This window comes from Narcine bancroftii, chromosome 4 (genome assembly GCF_036971445.1).
Source record: "Narcine bancroftii isolate sNarBan1 chromosome 4, sNarBan1.hap1, whole genome shotgun sequence".
Taxonomy (NCBI): domain Eukaryota; kingdom Metazoa; phylum Chordata; class Chondrichthyes; order Torpediniformes; family Narcinidae; genus Narcine; species Narcine bancroftii.
This window is the reverse complement of record NC_091472.1, coordinates 209,658,094-209,680,699: the sequence shown is the minus strand read 5'-3', so window position 1 is coordinate 209,680,699 and position 22,606 is coordinate 209,658,094. Positions and strand designations below refer to the sequence as shown.

At 45.2% G+C, this 22,606-nt stretch overlaps 1 protein-coding gene across 1 annotated transcript in view; it reads left to right on the top strand.

Moving 5' to 3' along the window:
• Positions 1-22,606, top strand: part of LOC138761558 (zinc finger protein 850-like) — a 36,566-nt gene that overhangs the window by 5,824 nt on the left and 8,136 nt on the right. The window contains 1 exon segment of the mRNA XM_069933874.1: positions 16,409-16,418. Within this exon segment, the coding sequence (XP_069789975.1) occupies positions 16,409-16,418 (10 nt within the window).

Here is a 22,606-nt window from a genome sequence, read left to right as displayed (position 1 = left end):
TGAATAGCGAGGACTGTTCTTGGGCTTTCGTTAGGATCATATGGTCTTTCTGCTGTTGAACCACAGAACAGTACAGAAACAGGTCATTTGGCCCATCTATTCTGTGCTGAACTATTATTCTGCCCAGTCCCATTGATTGTAAGGCAACTGATAGCTTCTCCCTCCTCTATCTTTTCTGGTGATGCAGGGGACTGGGGGGAGGTGGGATTAGGGAGCCTGGCCACTCGGGGAGTATCACCAGGGTTGGGGTACGTAAAAGACTGGAAGCCTTTGCCACAAGTGGGAATGGATGTTTTATAAACTGTCATTTGTAAACTCGAGGTAAATGAATGTTTTCTGAACCAAGGGGTATGGAGTTTGGGTGGGCATTTTGAGTTGGCTCGTGGATCAGCCTCAATGGATCATAAAGTTGTGCAGCACAGGCAGAAAAAAGGCCCTTTGGCCCAGCTTGTTCGTGCCAGCACCATTTGGCCAACATCCCTGTTATGCCCTTCTGATCCATGTTCCTGAATTCATGTCTTCTAAGTTCAGCAGGCTCTACTACTTCCTCTGGCAGCTCATTCCACATGCCCACCACCCTCTGTGTAAAGTTAAATAGGGGAGTCTGCAGACGCTGGGTCTACAGTGCGATACTGGAGAAACTCAGCAAGTCACTCAACGTCTATAGGTTAACTAACATTTCGGGCCTGGGCCCTTCATCGAGGTCTGAGAAAAAAAGCAGACAGTCTCCTGAATAATGAGGAGGGAGAAAGGGGGAGGAGCTCAGGCTAACAGGAGAGAGGTCATAGGTGGATACAGGTGGGCGGGAAGAAGAGAAAACAGCTGAGGCGTGATGGGGGTAACTGATTGGAAAGGGGAGTGGGGAGCTGGAGGAAAAGAGACGGGGAATAGAAAAAGAAAGACTCAGTGGAGGGGTCTAATATAAACTGAAGGTCGATGTTAATCCCATCTGGTTGGAAAGTGCCCAGATGGGACTCATTGCCACAAACATGCCCTTAAACAGCAGCCAACAGACTCCAGCACCCTTCATCTCCCAAATGTTACATCAGAACAAAGTCTTAATTTAGTAGTCCATTACTTCAATCTGAATAATTCCTTCTCATTTACTAAGCCTATTTAATGGCAAAGGTTTCACCAAATCTTGTTTGATTATGGCTATGGTCTGAGAACCCTATGTACACTTTTGATTTCAATTGGACCTCATATTTTAAATCAGTTTAATTCATTTTAAATAAATTCCAATATATCTAATATTAATCCTAATTAATTATATATCCATTAAGAATCTCATATCTCTTCCATCATCCAATTTAAATTTCGTGTTGAAAACAGAACAAAAGTTCTGTGAGGACAGAAGAGCTACAAGGCACCATGTTCATCTTCGCTTGCGGGATATGGCTCATTGCCACAAATGAACCCATGAACAGCGGCCGATGGACTCTGGCAAACTTCAGTTCCCAGGTGTTACATCTGAACAGAGACTCTGTTAGTCCATTGTCTCATTCCAAATAATTCCTTCTCATTTACTTGGCCTATAAAAAGGCAGAGTTTCCACAATATCTGATGTCTGTTTGTAATCCATTAAAAAATTATTTTGTCATCGCTGGGTAACATAATGTAAACTTGTATTCCTTTTCCCCAAGACTTCTGTTGACTTCATTAAACTGTCTCCTTTTAGTGCAGTAATATCCAGATAATAGAAAATCTTCAAACCATGATATTCAAGTGGACTTTTTTTTATTCTTACTTTTTTTGCTGCTAAAGCTAAAATCTTTTCCTTGTCTTGATATTGTAATGGAATATATTTCGTAGATAAATTGGTAAAATTAGAGTAGGTTATATACATACACACACTTTAAAACAGATCTTATTTGAAATATGGAAGAATTCATATTCAGCGACTTTACAGAAACTATGGAGAATGCACATTTCACAAGTAGGTGTTAATTGAAATGATGTCATGAAATGAATAGACCATTGTCTTGAAGGAGTCAGGGGATCTGTGTTGAAGATTTTTACGAGACTTCTGACCTTTCTGCAAAGTGCTCATTTAAAGGTTACTTCTGGGTTCTTGTTTACCTAAAAACAACAGATGGGAGCAGAAGACTAACTCCTATTGTTTGCTGAAGAAGGAGGGGGTGGGGGTTTGCAAGTGTGAGAGAGAAAAGAGCATGTGGCTGGCAGTTGGTATCTCAGATGAAGAGAGACAGAAGAGAGTCTTTGACTGTGTGACAGCTGAAACAAGCAGGAGAAGCTAGCTGGAACTGAAACAGAAACTCCAGAGTGGCGGATGGCTGGAAGTGCTATCTGTGTGATGTTTCTTTTGGAATAAGTGGAACAGAAAGGAACTCTGTGGTAGCCTGAAAGTAAGAGGTTATCATCTGGAGAACTCTGATGGGGCAAGTTTCATCAGCAAGACATTGAGGTGACTAATGGTGGTACCTCAGTTGTGGAAATCCTGGAACAATCATCTTTCTGCAAACCTACAAAGAACCTTCCTAAGCAGTAAACATTTACCTTTTGAACACCAAAGCCTGATGAACTTTATACATGTTGAATTCTGTGCACAGTATAAGAATTGCCTGGAACCAGTGAACTTGGAAGAATGAGAAGTGAGATTGAACTGAACCAAAGAACTTTTCTTAAATTTACACACACATTACATACACGTAATGAATTAGAATTAGAAGGGAGTTAAGTTGGATTAGTTAAGCTAATAGAGATAAGTTAAAGTTTGATTCTGTTTTCATGTTTAAAAATGATTAAAAGCAACTTGTTTACGTAACTACTTGTCTTGGTGGATGTCTTTTGCTGCTGGGTTTTGGGGTCCTTTGGGCTTGTAACAATATTTTGACAACTTAATTACTATAGAGCGAGGTTTCTCATTTGGCCGTGGTCTGAGGGCTCAATGTGCTTTTTCAATTTCAGTTGGACTTTCAAATTGATTTATCTCCAGAACCTTCGGTATCTGTCCTTGGAAAAACTGCTGAATCATGTCATGCTTTTCTTTTCCTTCATCCAAACCAACTACCTTAATGTTGTTCACCCTCCTTATCAATTTTTTAAAAAAATACCTTCCTCTTAACAATTTCTTCCTTAACTTCAGATTCCAAATTTGTTCGCTTCTTCACATTTTTAACCTTTTGATAAACCTTCATAACTTCTTGATTTTCCTCATCCTTTTGTTCTTGTACTTGCATCATATTTGTCGATAACTGGTTGTATTTTTCATTCATATCTTTAAGCTCAGATCTTAAATATTTTACTTCTTTCCACATTACTCTGATATAATCCCACATTTCGCATACCATTTCTTGCAATTCACTATCAGTATTCTCTTTATCCTTTTGTATAGCCTTATTTTTATATTTAACTTGCTTAACATTTTCATAGACTGAAGCAACCATTTCAAATCTTCTCTGTCCATGTTCACCACTGAAACTAATCATGTCACTTGAATTTGATACTCAGATCTTGCTTAAAGAATCTGTTCTCCTTGGCCTGACGCCATCTTCCCCAGCTCACAGGCTGGTCACACTTGCTGTTGTTTCCAGCAATTCAATTCTCTGATGGGCCTTTGTCACCACACCAGATCCAGGATTTCTCTGGATCAAAGGCCTCTCCATGTCCATGGGCAATATCTTCATCTGCTCCAGAAACAATTCTTTTCTTCAAAGGCATTTTAAAAGACGTGGACTATTCTTATATTCTTCCTTCATATTTTAATCTCTGTTTACTTCAATTAACTAATCATTTTCTATTTTCCCGGGAGTTTTAGGATCCTACGTCCTCCGCGCCACATGAATATTCCTCTGAGTCATGGTGTCCCCCTTGGGTCTGTTGTAAATCTTGCCCCTCTTGCTTTAAATCTCTGTGCTCCAGTTTTAGACTCCCTTGTCCTGGGGAAAAGATGATGACTGACGACCTTCTCCATGCCCTTGGTGATTTTCTAAGGTCCTGCCTCCCTCAGCCTCCTCTGCTCCAGCCTCTCCTTACAATTCATAAGATTGTGGAATTTTTTTTGTGGCTCATTCAGCCTTTTTTGAGGCAATTTTTTCTGCAGCCCATTTTCCATTGCATTTCCTTTGGAAAACGAGAGGGGTGGCACGGTTAGTGTAGCAGTTAGCGCAATACCATTAAAGTGCCAGTGATCAGGACCAGGGTTTGAATCTTGCACTAAGTTTGTATGTTCTCCCCGTGTCTGCGTGGGTTTTCCCCGGGGGCTCTAGATCAAAACTTATCAGGGATTGTAGGGCAATTGGGTGTAAATGGGGTGGGATGGACTCGTGGGCCGAAATGATTTGTTACCATGGTGTATGTCTAAGTTTAATTTTTTAAAAAATTTGAATCTGTGTCCACCTCCCTTTGTTACGGCTTCTCCCAGATTGATGCCACTCACGGCACAGAAGGGGTTCTCCTCATGCCAGCCCCAATCATTGTGCACGACCTTATCAAATGTCTTCTGGAAATCCAAATATACAACATCAACCTGTTCCCCTCTATCTACCCATTATATCCTCAAACAATTCCAGCAAGTTTGTCAAACAAGACCTGCCCTTTCCACTGCTGTATCTGCCTGATGGAATCCCTTCATTCTAAAAGTCTTGCTATTTCATCCTTAATGACAGCTTCAAGCATTTTCCCAACTACAGACGTTAAGCTAATTAACTGATAGTTACCCACCTTCTGCCTACATCCCTTTAAAAAAAGTGACATGATATTTGCTGTCTTCCAATCTGCCGGGACCTGCCCAGAATCTGGAGTATTTTGGTAAATGACAACCAAGGCATTGACTATAACTCCTGCCATTTCCCTCAGTACCCTGGGATGCCATCCAATCAGGACCAGGGGATTTGTCTGCTTTCAGTCCCATTAGTTTACTCATCACTGTCTCTTTTGCAACAATTATTTTGTTGTGGCCCTCACCTCATCCTTTTCACCATTCTTTGACATGATTGACGTGTCTTCCACCATGAGAATTGACACACAATATTTGTTTAATGCCTTGACCATTTCCTCATTACTTAATATCAATCTCCCTTTCTCATCTTCCGAGGGAACTATGTTGAGTCCAGCCACCCTCTTCTGTTTTATATATTTATAACATTTTTTGTTATCGGTTTTTATATTTTGTGCTAACTTACCTTCATAATCCTTCCCTTTCCTTATTTCCCAGTTAGTTGTCGTTTGTTGCCTTTTAAAGTTTTCCCAATCCTTCAGTTTCCCAATAATCTTGGCAACTTTGTACACATGAACTTTTAATTTTTTACTTTCCTTCATTTCCTTAGTTAACCAAAGTTGGGTGGGGGGGGGGGGCAGCGGAGTGTGGTGCTGGTACATCATCAGCTGCAACAATAGCCTGGGGTAAGGGGTGGTCAGCTGCAGGTTTGGGGGCCCCTAAGGTTGAAGAAAGGGAGAGTGTCTGTGGAAAATCAGTGGTGGTCGGAGTGGGGGGGGGGCGTGATCCCGACAGTGCTAGGTCTCGGATCAAGTCCGCCAGCGGCTCAGACTTTGATTGCCTAACATGCTTGCAGAGCTGGGCAGGTCCTGGTGAGGTAAGACAAGTGGGCAGCACGCTCCCTGAAGCAGAGTTCATGAAGTGTGCTGTACATAAAAGTGATTTAACGGTGTGAAGTGTATCTGGTAGGACATCTTGCCAATGGGCGATGGGGAGACCCCATGACTTCAGTGCCAGGAGGATGATCTTCCAGACCATGGCATTTTCCCTTTCCATTTGCCCATTACCCCTGGGATTGTAGCTGCTGGTCCTGCTCGTGGCAATGCCCCTGACCAGCAGGTACTGCTACAGCTCATTACTCAGAAATGATGTATCCTGGATAAAGCCGGGGTACCCAAAGATACTACGCAGGGCCTTGATAACAGTGGCTGTGGTCATGTCAGGGCCTGGGATGGCAAAGGGAAAATGGGAATATTCATTGATAACAGTAAGGAAATAAGATTCCAGTTGAAGGAGGGCAAGGGATCCTTTAATGCCTTGATGACCCTGGCTGGTATAACAGGTTTGCATTCGGCACAGACCTGGCAGTTTCTCATCTTTGTGCTGACCTCCTCGACGGAGTAGATTCTGAGATTGGACAAAATGGAAAAACCTGGTAACTCTGGAGATGACAGAGGTTATGGCGAAGAGTCATTTGAAGACTAGCAAATGTTCCACGGGATAGGGCATCTGGAGGCTCGTTATGTTTGCCAGGTCTGTAGAGGATATCATAGCTGCAAGTAGACAGTTTGATTCTCCACCTGAGGAGTTTTGATTTTGCTGCTTTGTTTATTATTAAATACGGATCCAGCTGCTTGCTGGCCTGTGAGAATCATCTCCCAGTGAGGTAGAGCCTCCAGTGGTGTACAGCTTCCATGTTGGCCTGGACTTCCTTCTCAATGGAGGAGTGGTGAATATCAATGCCTAAATTAAAGCTATCAATAGGAATTTGTTAAAGCAGTGATAGTGGTGGTGAGGAAATGTACTGCAGTTACTTGGAAATCAGATATTTCTTTAGGTATCCCAAGGTGGCAGAAATTCAAAGTTGTATTCCTTTGGGAAAAAAAAATACATAGAGTTTGAGAAAGAAATATGTTTTTGCAAATTTTGTGCCTGTATCCCCAAATTTTAGGCTTAAATTTGTAAGAATATCCTTTCTTTCCCTCTAGACCTGCAAAATTCTCCTCTGCGTTGTAATGAAGATTTTTATATACGTGTGTTAGACGGCATCTCTCCACACAATCCTGAAAAATTGTCTCTTTTCAACATCTATATAGCTATATTGTACTTTTTATATTGACTCTGACTATTTTGTGGGAGGGGGGTTAGGGAGGAAGGGACTTTGGGAGGGGAGCGGATACCATCATGTATGTAACTTTTGATTTTTTTTGCCATTTGTATTACCATATTTAACTGCATGAATGGAGAAAATTTTAAAAAGAATATAAACAAAAGAAATTGCAGCAGGGAATGTACTCACATATACAAAGCAATAACATAAAAATCAACGTCATTCACAGCTCACAACCTGGAGCACAGCTCAAGGATCGTCGCTGGGAGATAAAATAGATCAAGTTGGTCCACATAGTGGGCTTTAGAACAGAAGGGCATCTCTCTGATCATAGGAAGGGAGTGGGGAGCAGGAAGGGTGCCAGAGGGGTGAGGAACAGAGAGACCGGGAGAGGGTTAAAGGAAATTGGAAATCAATATTCACGCTGAGACAGAATATAAGGTGTTGTTCCTCCCATTTGTGGGTCGCCCTCAGTTTGGCAGTAAATGAGGCCACAGACCGATACATCAGTGTGGAAATGGTGCATGGAACTGACATGGTTGGCAACTGGAAGGTCCTTGCTGTTGCAGCAGACACACGGAAGATGCTCAAAGTGAATTCCCAGTCTGTGTCCAGTCTCCACAATGTAGAGGCCCCAGCGTAAGCACCGGATCCAGTGAATGACGCCTGGCAGAGCCAGGAGATGTAACATCTGGTACAGTAATAGGGGTGGGTCTCAGGTGGCGGGGAATTAGGAGTCCACCTCTTTATTCCTTCCACCAAAGTGCATGATCATACACTTCTCTACACTGCATCCATCTGCCATTTCCTTGCCAAATCTTCCAACCTGTCTAAGGCCTGCAGATTTCCTCAACACTTCTTGCCTCTCATGATCCCACCACTTGGCACATATTCCCCTCTCCACCCCTCATCTCCTTCCACAGGGATCGCTCCCTCCATGATTCCCTTGTCCACCCCTCCCTCCCCACCAAGTGCCCTTGGCATTCCATCGCATCCCCGTTCCGATACCCGGTACCCATTCAGCCAGTTTCCAGCAGCCCCACAGCCTGGTGGAAGTCCCTTGACCGCAGTCTCCAGCAGCCCACTGCCTGGTGCGAGTCCCTTGACCGCAGTCTCCAGCAGCCCACAGCATTCACTGGGTCCCTCAGCTACAGAGCCCCCTCACTGGTCTGCCAACATGGTCATTGCCCAGAGGTCTTCACCAGCGAACAACAAATCTCTCTCTGAAAACCGACAAGAACCTTCCTGAGCAGTTACCATTTACCTTTCAAGCACCGAAGCCTGGTGAACTTTATAAATGTTAAATTCTGTGCCCAGTATAAGAATTGCCTGCAACCAGTGAACTTGGAGGAATGAGAAGTGAAATTGGACTGTGAACCAAAGAACTTTTATGAACTTACACATATATTACATACACATGCACTTAGAATTAGAAGGGGGTTAAGTTAGGTGAAGTTAATAGTAACAAGTTAAAGTTTGATTTTGTTTTAATGTTTAAAGATAATTAAAAGTAACTTTTGTTTAAGTAACCACTTATCGGTGAATGTCTATTTCTGTTGGGTTTTGGGGTCTTCTGGGCTCATAACATTCCCCACTCTGCAGAGCCCCACAGTTTACCATGTATGTCCTACCTTGGTTGTTCCTTCGAAAATGCAGCACCTCACACTTTTCTGCATTAAATTCCACCTGCTGCTTTCTGGTCCATTTTTCCAGTTGGTCCAGTTCCCTCTTCAACCTTCGAAAACCTTTCTTGCTGTCCACAATGCCCCATTCTTAGTGTCATCAGCAAACTTGCTGATCTAATTTACCACATTATCATCCAGATCATTGATATAGACAACAAACAACAATGGTCCCAGCACCGATCCCTGAGGCACACCACTCATCACAGGCCTCCAGTCTGAGAAGCAGCCATCCACAACCACTCTCTGTCTTCTCCCATTCAGCCAATTTCTAACCCAGTTAACAACCTCTCCATGGATACCTAGTGTCTGAACCTTCTGAACTGGCCTTCTGTGTGGGACCTTGTCCATAACATCCACAGCCTTTCCTTCATCTACTTTCTTGATAACCTCCTCGAAATAGAGTTAAATAGATTTGTTAAACATGAGCTACCTCGCACAAAACCTTGATGACTATCTTGAATCAGCCCTTGGCTCTCCAAATACCTCTCTCAGAATACCCAGCAATAATTTACCTATTACTGACATCAGTAGTAATTTAGTGGTTTACATTTGGAGTTTTTTTAAAACAATGGAACAAAATGAGCGACTCTCCAATCCTCCAGCACCTCACCCGTGGATAAAGACATTTTAAATATTTCTGCCAGGGCCCCTACAATTTCTACACTCAGCTCCCCCAAGGTCCTCAGGGGGGAATTTATCTACCCTTATTCACTGTAAGACAACAAGCACTGCTCAGGCTGTTTTCTTTCTCTTGACTTTTCCTGGTTAGGATGCACCCCTCCCCACCGATTGAGGGATAGATGGGGGAGGTAGGGTGGCGAGGCGCGATGGTCCACACTATAGTCGTTCCCCTATGGAAATGAAGTATGTTTGCCAAATTTTCAAGAAAGTGTTATACTTTTTCCTTAAGTTGTAAGTAATTTTCTCCAGGGGAGCACAGCTCTGCATTTCTGTGTTCCAGAGCATGATATTCAGGCAGGAGTCGGATTTCTAGGGAATTACAATGCACTTCCTGCATTGCCAATGCAATCATTATGAATCCGATTTGAAATATGGACAGGCAACAGTGGTTTTAGTTGAAATCCTACAACCACGTGTCCGCACCAAAGATGGTGGCACCTATTAATCAGCATCAGCCACGAGGGGCTGCAGACTCTGGGGAAGCAGAGGAATGGAGCAGGGCACCAGAGGATGGGAAACAGAGGAGATGACCCGCGGGGATGGACTCTGTGGTTGCGGAACCAGTGCTTGTGGCAGGGCTGCTGAAGACTGCTGTCGGGAGACTCACTGCGGACTGCTGGAGACTTTCTCAAAATGGCTAGAGGGGTGCCAGGTATCTGAACCAGAATACGAGGAGATGCCAAGGGCGCTGAAGGCTTCCTGACCGTGTCAGAGGTTTGGATCTGGACCTCGGGTCGCCGATGGTTTGGACAGGGCTCTGTGTGGCTGCGGGGGCTGTGGAAATGCTAGAGGCAAGTCTACAGATACTCAATGAATCTGGGGGGATTCTCTTTTGCTTCTCTCTCTCTGACTGTAAGTCTGACTGTAAGAATTATAAGAGGCCAGCGGCGAGTCTGTGTGCCTTGCAGCAGGCAAAAAGAAATTTCATGTAATTGGATACTGTTTTATAACTATGACAATAAATTGAATTTTGAATTGGCCTCCACAGCCACTTGCGGCAACAAATTCCACAAAATCACCAACGTCTGCATAAAGAAATCCCTTCTCTCTGTTCTAAAGGGATGTTTTATATTCCGAGGCTGTGACCCCACCAGAGGAAACATCCTCTCCGTATCCACTTTCAGTTCTCCATGGGTTTCAATGAGACCCCCGCCCTCATTTCTCTAAACCCCAGCGACTACAATCCCAGAGCTTCCGACTCTCCAGGGATCATCCTTGAAAACCTCAACTAGGCCCCTCTCCAATGCATCACACCCTTCCTTTGATATGGAGCCCAAAGCAGAGCTCTCACCAATACTTCATAAAGCCTCATCACATCCCTGTTTTAAATTAGGCAAACAGCATGGTAACAGGCCCTTTCAGCCCACAAACCCATACCACACAATTACACCCAATTACCTAGTGACAATGTAAAGCTGCTCTCACAGAGAGTGGCCATACTGGCTTTGGAGATGGTGCCAAGAAGGTGAACCAGGTTGATTCCAGTGAGGGGGTGGGGGTTGATCAGTCTGTACTCATTGGTGTTTTGAAGGATGAGATGAAAAGAATATCCGAAAATATATTTTATTCACAATAAATTATTTACAAGAAATTCTTCCAGACCTTTTACATTCATAGTGTCAATCACATCAATACATTCTCATCACTGTACATTTTACATTTTTCTCTCTATACCCCATTACCATCATTACTCCCCCTGCCCTTTGGTCTCCTCAGTGCCTGGTGATGGACAGACTCTAGACTCTCTTCCTTTCCAGCAGCACTCTCATGTTGGCTGCACTGTGCCTCCTTCAGTGCCTCCTTCAGCACGTACTCCTGCAGCTTGGATGAGCCAGTCGGGCAGCGTTCTCTTACCAAAATTCCAGTGTGCTTAAAGACCAACAGATTTCAGGCCGACCAAAGTGCTTCTCTCATCGAGTTAATGGTGTGGATATCGGTCTCAGAGTGTGTCCCTGGGAACAGTCCAGAGTCCTCTGTCACGCTGCTGCTGGCAATGAACCGTGACAAGGACCTTTATATTCTTCTCCACACATTCTTTGTGAATCTGCATTCAACAAAGAGATGACCGGACGTCTCCCCTCCACCGCAGCCGTCCCAAGGACAACGTGTGTGGAGGGTGATGTTCTGGTTGTACAAGAAGGATCTCACTAGGAAGACTCACCATGACCCCACCAGATTCAAGGACAGTTAATTCCCCCTGTTATCAGACTCCTGAATGATCCTTGTACCTGCTGCTTTTACCTTGTACCAATTGATCTATCCCTGTAACTGCACTCCTGCCCTGTGACTTATTTGCTGGACTATGTACGGGATATCTAGCTATACTGCTTTTAAACAAACTTCCTCACTGCACCTTTGTACTTGCAACAATAAACTAGGACCTGAAAACAAATTGCAAATTGACAACAAGACCAAGACCTGTTTGGACTTATTGCCCCAATAACCACAAGACTCCAGTCCCTCCTGGTGTTTGAGTGAGTGATGTTTAAATATTCCACACTCTGCAAACTTTACATGTGAACTCACTGGTGTCTTACCAGGTTGTTCAACTGGGTGAACTCCTTCCCACTCTCTGGGCAGACGAACAGCCTCTCCCCAATGTGGATCCACTGGTGGGTCAGCCTGTGTGGGAATGGGTGAAGCCCTTGCCGCACTGGGGCAGGCGAACAACTACTCCCTGAAGTGACCATGCAAGTGGGAGTTGCTGGTGAAGCCCTTACTGGAATCAGAGCAGGACCCACTGGTGTATTTCAAGCTGGGACAACAGGTAAAGGCCTTTTCACACTTGGGGGAGTTGAATGGCCTCACTGGTGCCTCAGCAGGTAGGAGGTCTGGGTGAAGCTCTTCCCGCACTCGAGGCTGGCGACCCGCTGGTGTTTCATTGACTCACCTGACCATTTTAAAATTCTTTCTGCAGAAAGAGCTCTGAATCGGGTTCATCCTGTGGGGACAAGAGGGTGTGACCAGGGGATAAATCAATGCAGTCCTGTCCAAATGGAGCAGTGTCCAACCCAACGTTGGACCAGGATGATACTGAACCCCTTTTTCTCAATCTGTTCTCTCCTTATTGTCCATCACCGGGCTGGGACCCCACTCCCACCCCCGTCCCTCACTGAGCACAGCTTCCCCATTCCCTTTTTTGCACAGTTTCCCCTTTAAAACCCCCAACATGAACTCTACCTGGCTATTTGCCCATTTCAGAACAGTTTTACCATCCCCCTGTTCCCCCCCCCCCTGCCCCCGTCCCCCCCCGCTGCTTTATTCCCTCTTGTTCCCGATCCCAATAGCCGCTTTCAGGTGGCCAGAATATTCGATTGTAAAGCCGCCTATTCTACCCCAATGCGGCTGTTGGGTGGCCACCTCAAAGTGGAGAACCCAGCCAGGAGGAGCACTTACCTAACCCTCCTCCTGTAAGTATATTCTCCGGCTCGGAGAATCCCTGTTGCACCTGAAAGCAACACCAGACAAAGCGGCTCGCAGCTTTCAGGTGTCTCGCAGTCCCCGCTGCCTGACAGTATCCCGACACGGGAATGTGAGCGCTGGCGCTCGCAGGCCACTGACATCCTGCGCCGGGGGGACTGACAGGCAGCCGGGAGGGGGCTGTCAGGCAGCAAGGAGGGGGCTGTCAGGCAGCGGGGAGACCTTGTGCGCATGCGCTGGGGCGGCCCGGGCGGGGCTGCTCCTGTGATGGACAGCTTGCTCCGCCTCACCTCCAGGGCAGCGGCCGTGGGGGGCGCGCGTTGATGTCACATGACACGGGAAGGCCCTTGAGCGCCTTTCCTCAGCAACGGGCCGGCCAATGGAGGAGGCCGCTGCCCGGAGGTGAGACTGGGCCAGGGCGGGAAAGGAGTGGCCGGGGCGCGGACCCGTCTCTTGTTGGATTTGGTGCTGCCCTGAGGTGGAGCCGGTGGCCTTAGGGAGAGCGGCGAGCTGCACGAAAGGCTGGGTGGGGCCTCGTTCCCCCACAGACGGGCGGGTGGGGGATGGGAAGGGGCGGGGCGGGTGGGGGATGGGAAGGGGCGGGGCGGGTGGGGGATGGGAAGGGGCGGGGCGGGTGGGGGATGGGAAGGGGCGGGGCGGGTGGGGGATGGGAAGGGGCGGGGCGGGTGGGGGATGGGAAGGGGCGGGGCGGGTGGGGGATGGGAAGGGGCGGGGCGGGTGGGGGATGGGAAGGGGCGGGGCGGGTGAGGGCAGGGACCATGCCTCCTGCAACACGGGGAGTGGGGAAATCAGGGAGAAGGGTCCCTGACAACGTCGTGGGTTGCAGCTCTTGTCCCCCCCCCCCCCCCCGGCCGCACGGATGGGTGGGGGTAGCAGTCGGACCAACGAGGGATGGGGGAGGGGGGGAAAGGGTGCAGGCAGGGTCCCACACAGGGCAAGGGGGAGGGGGACAGGGTCACACACAGGGCAAGGGGGAGGGGATAGGGTCCCACACAGGGAAAGGGGGAGGGGACAGGGTCCCACACAGGGGAAGGGGACAGGGTCCCACACAGGGAAAGGGGGAGGGGACAGGGTCCCACACAGGGAAAGGGGGAGAGGACAGAGGGCAGACAGGGTCCCACACAGGGCAAGGTGGGGACAGGGGGCAGACACAGTCCCACACAGGGGAAGGGGTTAGGGGTCAGACAGGGTCCTGTATAGGCAGGCTCCCACACAGGGCAAAGGGAAGGGGGGGAAACAGGTGTCGGACAGGGTCCCAAACAGGGCAGGGGAGGGGACAGGGGGCAGACAGTGTCCCACACAGTGCAAAGTGAGGGGGACAGAGGGCCACACATGCCAAAGGGGAGGGGGCCAGGGGCAAGATAGGGTCCCACTCAGGCTAGTGGGCGAACAGGATGCAGACGGGCCCACAGAGGACAAAGGGGAGGGGGGGACAGGGGTCCACAGAGGGCAAAGGGGAGGGGAAACAGGGGTCCACACAGTGTAAAGGGGAGGGGCACGGGTCAGACAGGATCCCACACAGGGAGAGAGGAACAGGGGGCATACAGCATCCCATAGAGCAAGGGGGAGAGCACAGCCAGAGTGTCCCTACCCCCCACCCCCAGTCCCCCTCATCTGCTTGATTAGATTTCTTCTGATGGTGACTCTGCCCGGGAGTCACCTGCTCCGGGAGCAGGAAGGGGTTCACCCAGTCAAACCGCCTGGTGAAACACCAGCAGGTTCACACAGAAAGTTTGCAGAGTGTAGAATATTTAAACCACTCACTCAAACACCAGGAGGGTCTTGAGTCTTGTAGTTATTGGGGCATCAAATCGAAACAGGTCTTGTCAATTTGCAATTTGTTTTCAGTTTCAAGTTTATTGTCACGTGTACAAAGGTGAAGTGAGGAAGTTTGTTTTGGAGCAGTCTAGCTGGACATCCCGTACATAGTCCAGCAAGTAAGTCACATTGCAGGAGGGCAGAGTATCTAAGTTTTCTGATTGCTCTAAATTGTGTGAAAAATCAAATTGTGCTGGGAGATATAGATAGGTTAAATGAGTGGGGAAGGGTCTGGCAAATGGAGTACAATGTTGATAAATGTGAAGTGAAGGAAAGATGGAAGATCTGAGTATTTAAACGGTAAAGACTTAGGAGAGCTTGTGCATGACTCGCAGAAAGTTGGTTTGCAGGTCCGGCAGGATATCAAGATGGCAAATGGAATATTGGCCTTTATTGCTGGAGGGATTCATTTTAGGAACAGGGAGGTTATGCTGGAACTGTACAAGGTACTGGTGAGACCACATCTGGAGTACTGCATATAGTTCTGGTTTCCTGACTTGAGGAAGGATGGACTTGCTTTGAAGATGGTGCAGAGGAAGTTCACCAGGTTGATTCCAGTTAGTCTCTGAGGAGAGATTGAGTCGTCTGGGACTGTACTCACTGGAATTTAGAAGAATGAAAGGGGATCTTGCAGAAAAACAAAATCATGAAAGGTATTGATAAGATTGAGGGAGGTCAGCTGTTTCCATTGGTAGGGGACTAGAACTCAGGGACATAGCCTCAAGATTCAGGGTCGTAGATTTAGGATGGAGATGAGGAGGAACTGCTTTACCATGGAATTCGCTTCCCATTGAAGCAGTGGAGGCAACCTCAGTGAATATATTTAACATGAGGTTGGATCAATTTTTACATAGTATGGGGAATTAAGGGATATGGGGAAAAGGCAGGTAGGTGGAGATGGGTCATGATCTCATTGAGTGGTGGAGCAGGCTCGGCGGGCTGGATGGTTGACTCCTGCTCCTATTTCTTGAGTTTCTTTTGTAGTTCAAAGAGATATTAGCTAAACACAGGCAGGTAGACGAGTGTGAGTGGGACATTATGGTTCATGTAGGCTGAAGGGCCTTTTTCCACACTGTATTACTCTGCTCTATGAGGTAATGGCAGATCCTTTAGGTTAGCAGCACTTTCCTGCTGAAAGTGAGGAGAAGGTAAGCTATTAAAGTTGGGGGTTACCGGGGCTTGGGCCTACTTGGTTCGGCTGGGAGTCGGAGGAGGAGCTTGGAGAGAGTCGAGCTGTGAATCAGAGGAGGAGGAGCTTGCTGAAAGTGACGGGGTTAATTGGTCAAGGGGCCAATAAAAGGAGTGAAAGGGGAGGAAGCGGCCAGCGAGGAGTGGCTCAGTAAGTGAGTGGAGCAGTGAAGGAGTGAGACTTCCTGGGTTTGGCTTATCAGGCTTCGGTGAAAGCAGGCAAGTAGAAAAGGTAAGCTGAGTTATTTGCCTTCGTATTCAGAGTCATGCCAATAGGGTTAGTGCTCTGTACTGGGTGTCAGATGTGGGAACAATGGGTGACCTCCACCCTCCGAAATAGTCACATCTGCACCAGGTGTACCGAGATGCAGTTACTAAGGGAGCGAATTAGGGATATGGAGTTGCAGATTGATGACCTGCGGCTTGTAAGGGAGAGAGAGGAGTTAATCGACTCAACTTTAAGGGCCATAAATACTCCAGAACCCGTGTCAGGTAAGTGGGAAACCGTCAGGGGGGGGAAAGAAAAAAGCGAGAAAAATGGAGAGCACACCAGTGACTATCCCACTCAGCAACAGTTATGTTGTGTTGGATTCTGTTGAGGGAGATGACCGGACATAAGATGGCCATGGGCAACAGATCAATGGCAATGAGCCTTTCAGAGTGGTGCAAAAGAAAAGGAATAGGAGAAATGCGGTAGTTATTGGGGACTTCATTGTCAGGGGAACAGACAGGAGGTTCTGTGAGCCAGATAAGTATACCTGCATGGTGTGCTGCCTCCCTGGTGCAAGGGTACAAGATATCACAAAGCGGGTCCAAAATATTCTGAGAGGGAGAGCAGCCTGATGTCTTGGTACATGTGGGTACAAACGACATTGACAAGAAAAGGGAGGAGGTAATGAAAAGGGATTACAGTGAGCTGGGATGAAAGCTGAAAGACAGGAACGCTAGGGTGGTGATCTCGGGATTACTACCTGTTCCAAATGCAAATGATGAAAAGAATGTAAGGATAAGGAAAATGAACGTGTGGCTGAGGTGCTGGTGTACAAGGCAAGGATTTGGCTTCTTGGATCATTGGGATCTCTTTTGGGGAAGGCATGATCTTTACAAGAGGGATGGGTTGCACCAAATCCAAAAGGTGTCAACATTTTGGCAAGTATGTTTGGTACAGCAGTGGGGCAAGGTTTAAACTAATTTGGCAGTGATATGGGAACCAGAGTGATAGGAAAAAGGGTAGGGAAGATAAAGTAATGGCCAGGAAAAATAAAATAGGAAAAGTAATGTTGGGAGGAGAAAGTAAAAAATCAGATGGTGCAGTGAGTTTTTGGGTCAATGATAGTGTTATGAAAATTACAAAGAAAAATGGTGGGCAGAAAAATCATCAGAAAAGGTTACAGAAGTCACTAGATATTAAAAGGACAAAGAGCATAAGGGCACTTTATCTGAATGCCCGCAGTATTAGAAATAAGGTTAGTGAACTTGAGGCGCAAATCGGTACCCATGCCTATGATTTGGTAGCCATCACGGAAACATGGCTACAAGGTGACCCTAAATGGCAATTGAACTTTCAAAGGTATCAGGTGGTGCAAAGAGATAGGCAGGATGGTAAGGGAGGTGGAGTTGCACTCTTAATCAAAGATGAGCTCCAGGCAGTAGCAGTAGTGAGGAATGATATAAGATCTAAAGAGCATAATGTTGAGGCCATTTGGGTAGAGATAAAGAATAACAAAGGGAAAAAATTATTGGTGGGTGTTATCTATCGCCCACCAAATAACAATAGTTTAGTGGCACAGGAAATAAATAATGATACGGCAGTAGTCATGGGGGGCTTTAACTTCCACATAGGTTGGGAAAATCAAGTTGGTTGTAGGAGTCTAGAAGAGGACTTCATAGAATGCATCCGTGATAGCTTTCTTGAGCAGCATGTTAAGGAAGCCACAAGAGAAAATGCTCTCCTGGATCTAGTGCTGTGCAATGAGATAGGTAGAGTAAATGGTTAGAGACCATCTGGGAAATAGCGATCATAGTATGATTGAATTTCTCATTCAGATGGAAGGGGAAATAATTAGATCTAAAACTAATATATTATGCTTAAACAGGGGTGACTACCATAGGATGAGGGAGGAATTGGGCAGAGTGGACTGGGAGCACAGGCTAATTGATGGAACAGTGGAAGATTTTCAAATAAATATTTTGTAATGCTCAACAAAAATATATTCCGGTCAGGAAAAAGGGCAGCAAGAGAGTGAAAAATCAACCATGATTAACAAAGGAAATAAAGGAGAGTATAAAATTGAAGGTGCAGGTGTACAAAGCTGCAAAGAGCAGTGGGAAACTGGAAGATTGGGAAAACTTTAAGAGACATCAAGGGGTTATAAAGCGGGTAATAAGAAATGGGAAAAAGGATTATGAAAGTAAATTGGCACAAAATGTAAAAACGGAAAGCAAAAAATTTTGTAAATATATAAAACGGAAGAGGGTGGCCAGAGTTAACATAGGACCCTTGGAGGATGAGAAAGGAAAACTGGTAGCAAAAAATGAGGAAATGGCCGAGGCATTAAACAAATATTTTGTGTCAGTCTTCACGGTGGAAGACACGTCCAGCATGCCCAAGTGCAGACTTAAGGATGTGAATGTTGGGGAGGGCCTTGATAAAATAGTTGTTACAAAGGAAGTAGTGATGGAGAAACTAATGGGACTAAAGCCAGACAAATCACCTGGTCCTGATGTTATGCATCCAAGGGTTCTGAAGGAAATGGCAGAAGTTATAGTTGATGCATTGGTGGTCATATATCAAAATTCCTTGGATTCTGGGCAGGTCCCGGCAGACTTGAAGACAGCAAAAGTCACGCCACTTTTTAAGAAGGGATGTAGGCAGAAGACTGGAAATTATCGGCCAAATAGCTTGACGTCTGTAGTTGGAAAAATTCTTGAAGCCGTCATTAAAGATGAAATAGTGAAACTTTTGAAACATAAGGGTTCAATCAGGCATGGTTTTAGAAAGGGAAGATCTTGTTTGACAAACTTGTTAGGATTCTTTGAGGATATAATGGGTGCAGTGGATAGAGGGGAACAGGTTGATGTATATTTGGATTTCCAGAAAGCGTTTGATAAGGTGCCGCACAAGAGACTTATCAGTAAGTTACAGGAAAGTGGAGTTTTGGGAAGTATATTGGCCTGGATTGAAAATTGGTTGTCTGACAGGAGGCAGAGAGTTGGGATAAGTGGGAGTTTTTCAGGTTGGCAGAGAGTGGTATGTGGGATGCCGCAGGCGTCGGTGTTAGGCCCACAACTGTTCATCATTTACATTGATGACTTGGAGGAGGGGACAAAATGTGGTGTAGGCAAGTTTGCGGATGACACCAAATTGAGTGGAAGAGCAAATTGTAAGTGTGAGGTTATCCACTTTGGCAAGAAAAATAAAAGAGCTGAATATTATTTAAAGGGTGAAAAACTACACCATGCTGTTGTGCAGAGGGACTTGGGAGTGCTTGTGCATGAATTGCAAAAAGTTAGCTTGCAGGTGCAGCAGGTTATTAAGAAGGCAAATGGAATGTTGGCCTTCATCGCTAGAGGAATTGAATTCAGGAGTAGGGAGGTAATGTTGCAACTGTATAAGCTGCACCATTTCATCAGATGCAAGGATCGACAATGAGATAGACAACAGACTTGCCAAGGCAAATAGCGCCTTTGGAAGACTACACAAAAGAGTCTGGAAAAACAACCAACTGAAAAACCTCACAAAGATAAGCGTATACAGAGCCGTTGTCATACCCACACTCCTGTTCGGCTCCGAATCATGGGTCCTCTACCGGCACCACCTACGGCTCCTAGAACGCTTCCACCAGCGTTGTCTCCGCTCCATCCTCAACATCCATTGGAGCGCTTACACACCTAACGTCGAAGTACTCGAGATGGCAGAGGTCGACAGCATCGAGTCCACGCTGTTGAAGATCCAGCTGCGCTGGATGGGTCACGTCTCCAGAATGGAGGACCATCGCCTTCCCAAGATCCTGTTATATGGCGAGCTCTCCACTGGCCACCGTGACAGAGGTGCACCAAAGAAAAGGTACAAGGACTGCCTAAAGAAATCTCTTGGTGCCTGCCACATTGACCACCGCCAGTGGGCTGATAACGCCTCAAACCGTGCATCTTGGCGCCTCACAGTTTGGCGGGCAGCAACCTCCTTTGAAGAAGACCGCAGAGCCCACCTCACTGACAAAAGGTAAAGGAGGAAAAACCCAACACCCAACCCCAACCAACCAATTTTCCCTTGCAACCGCTGCAATCGTGTCTGCCTGTCCCGCATTGGACTTGTCAGCCACAAACGAGCCTGCAGCTGACGTGGACTTTTTACCCCCTCCATAAATCTTCGTCCGCGAAGCCAAGCCAAAGAAAAAGAAGATAAGGTACTGGTGAGACTGCACCTGGAGTACTGTGTCCAGTTCTGGTCTCCATATTTGAGGAAGGATATACTGGCTTTGAGACGGACCAGAGGAGGTTTACTCGGTTGATCCCCGGGATGAAGGGGTTGACTTATGATGAAAGATTAAATTGTCTAGGATTGTATTCACTCGAGTTCAGAAGAATGAGAGGAGATCTTTTAGAAACATATAGGATTATGAAGGGTATGGATAGGAGAGATGTAGGAAGGTTTTTTGAGCTGGCCGGGGAAACTAAAACGAGAGGTCACAGTCTCAAGATTCAGGGGAGTAGATTTAGGACAGAGATGAGGAAAAATAGTTTTTGCCAGAGAGTAGTGAATGTTTGGAATTCTCTAACCAGGGAAGTGTTTGAGGCTGCCTCATTAAACATATTTAAAATTTTTAAAATTTGGTTAGATGCATTTTTACTTGTTAGAGGATATGGGGAGAAGGCAGGTAGGTGGAGTTAGGTCATAAATTAGATCAGCCATGATCGTATTGAATGGCGGAGAAGGCTCGATGGGCCATTTTTCGCCTACTCCTGTTCCTACTTCCTATGTTTCTAAGTAATCCCATGTACTGTTATTCCTCACTAACCACCCCTCTCCAATAATCTATTAACCCCTGATACTGTGAGGTATCGAGATGGTGGCTCTGAGGAACAGGAAGGAACTAAAGAATACAGATGGGGATTTTAAAACTGTGTCTGTAATCTTGGAGTATGGAGGATCGGGGTAGTTTGTGGGGTGGTGAATATGTGAATATCTCTTTACTGGTGGCAGGAATTTAAAAAAAAATGATTCAAATATTTTTTTGACAGCATATGATTTCTCTGCGTTAATTATATATAAGATTAGAAGAGTATGGTCAAATATCTGGGTATAAGATTAATTGGGATAAAAGTGAAATAATGCCTTGAGTTGAGAGTGACTATACTCAATGTAGAAACGTCACTCAATTGCTGGAATTAAATATTTAGGTAGTTGGGTAGAGAAGGATTTGAATAATTTATATATATTAAATTACTTACCATTACTTAATCAAATAATTGATGATTTGAACAAGTAGAACACCCTACCTATAACTTTAGTAGGTAAGGTAAATTGTATTAAGATGAATATTTTTCCTGGAGTTCAATATCTTTTTCAGTCAATTCCAATCCCAATTTCCCAAATTTTTTGAATACGAGTGTTAGGAGATTTTTACGGAAAGGGAAAATCATGAGAGTTTTTTTTGGAAAAATAGACTTATTTAAGTTGGGGGTGTCCACAATCCCATTTTAAGAATTATTACAAGGCTGCTCGATTGAGATTTATTAGTGTATTGTTTTATTTAGATAAAATTCCTACTTGGGTTAATGCAGAGCTTAGTAAAATAGGAGAAATAAATTTGCAGGATTTTAATTGTAAATGGAATTCTAAATTGTTGTTGGGAAGTAGGGGAATGTGTATTTTGAAATGCGATTGAATTATGGAATAAAATTAATTATGAAATAGGTCTGAAAAGTTTAGTTTCAAGAAAAATGCATTTATGTCAAATTATCCATTTTTGATGGATAATCAATTTTTGAGGATTTGAGGCACATGGGTATTCAGAGGATAGAGGATTTTTTTGAAGCTGGAAGATTCGTAACATTTGAATGAATGAAGGACAAGTTTAATGTGCCTTATAATACCTTCCTTTGCTATTATCAAGGCTTTTTTGACTGATAATATAAGCCTGAACTGATCCATCTGAGTTGGAATTATTGATTGCAATGGCAATGTAAGTACATTTATTTTTGTAATGTATAATTTACTTCAATGGAAAAAAACCCAAAATAAGGATGCCTGTCAAGATTGAGATGGGAAGTAAATTTAAATAGGCAAAGAGAATATGACAAAAAATATAAATGTGAGATATAGGCTGGTTCAGTTATATTTGACTCCACAAAAAATTAAAAAGGTTAAATCCTATACCATTGAAAAAGATGAAGTTGGATAAATCTCCAGGTTCTGACAAGAAGAACCCTGAGGGAGGTTAGTGAGCAAATAGCAGGGGCTTTGACAGAAATGTTTAAAATGTCACCGGCCATAGGGAAGTGCCAGAGGACTGGAGGGTGGCTCATGTTTTTCTGCTGTTCAAAAAAAGATCCAGAAGTTAACCTGGTAATTATAGGCCTGTAAGTCTGACATCAGTGGTGGGTAAATTAATGGAAAGTGTTCTTAGAGATGGTGTATACAGCTATTTGGAAAGATAGGGATTAATTTGGAGTGGTCAGCATGGTTTTGTACATGGGAGATCATGTCTAACAAATCTTTTATAGTTTTTCGAGGAGGTTACTAAAAAGGTTGATGAGGAGAAGGATGTTGTCTATTTGGTCTTTAGTAAGGCTTTTGACAAGGTTCCCCATAAGAGGTCAGTAAGGAAGGTATTAGGTATTAATAATGAAGTAGAGAAATAGATTCAGCAATGGTTGGATGGGAGATGTCAGAGAGTAGTGGTGGAAAAGTGTTTGTCGAATTGGAGGCCGGTGACAAGTTGAGTGCCTCAGGGATTGGTACTGGGTCCACTGCTGTTTGTCATACATATTAACGATCTAGGT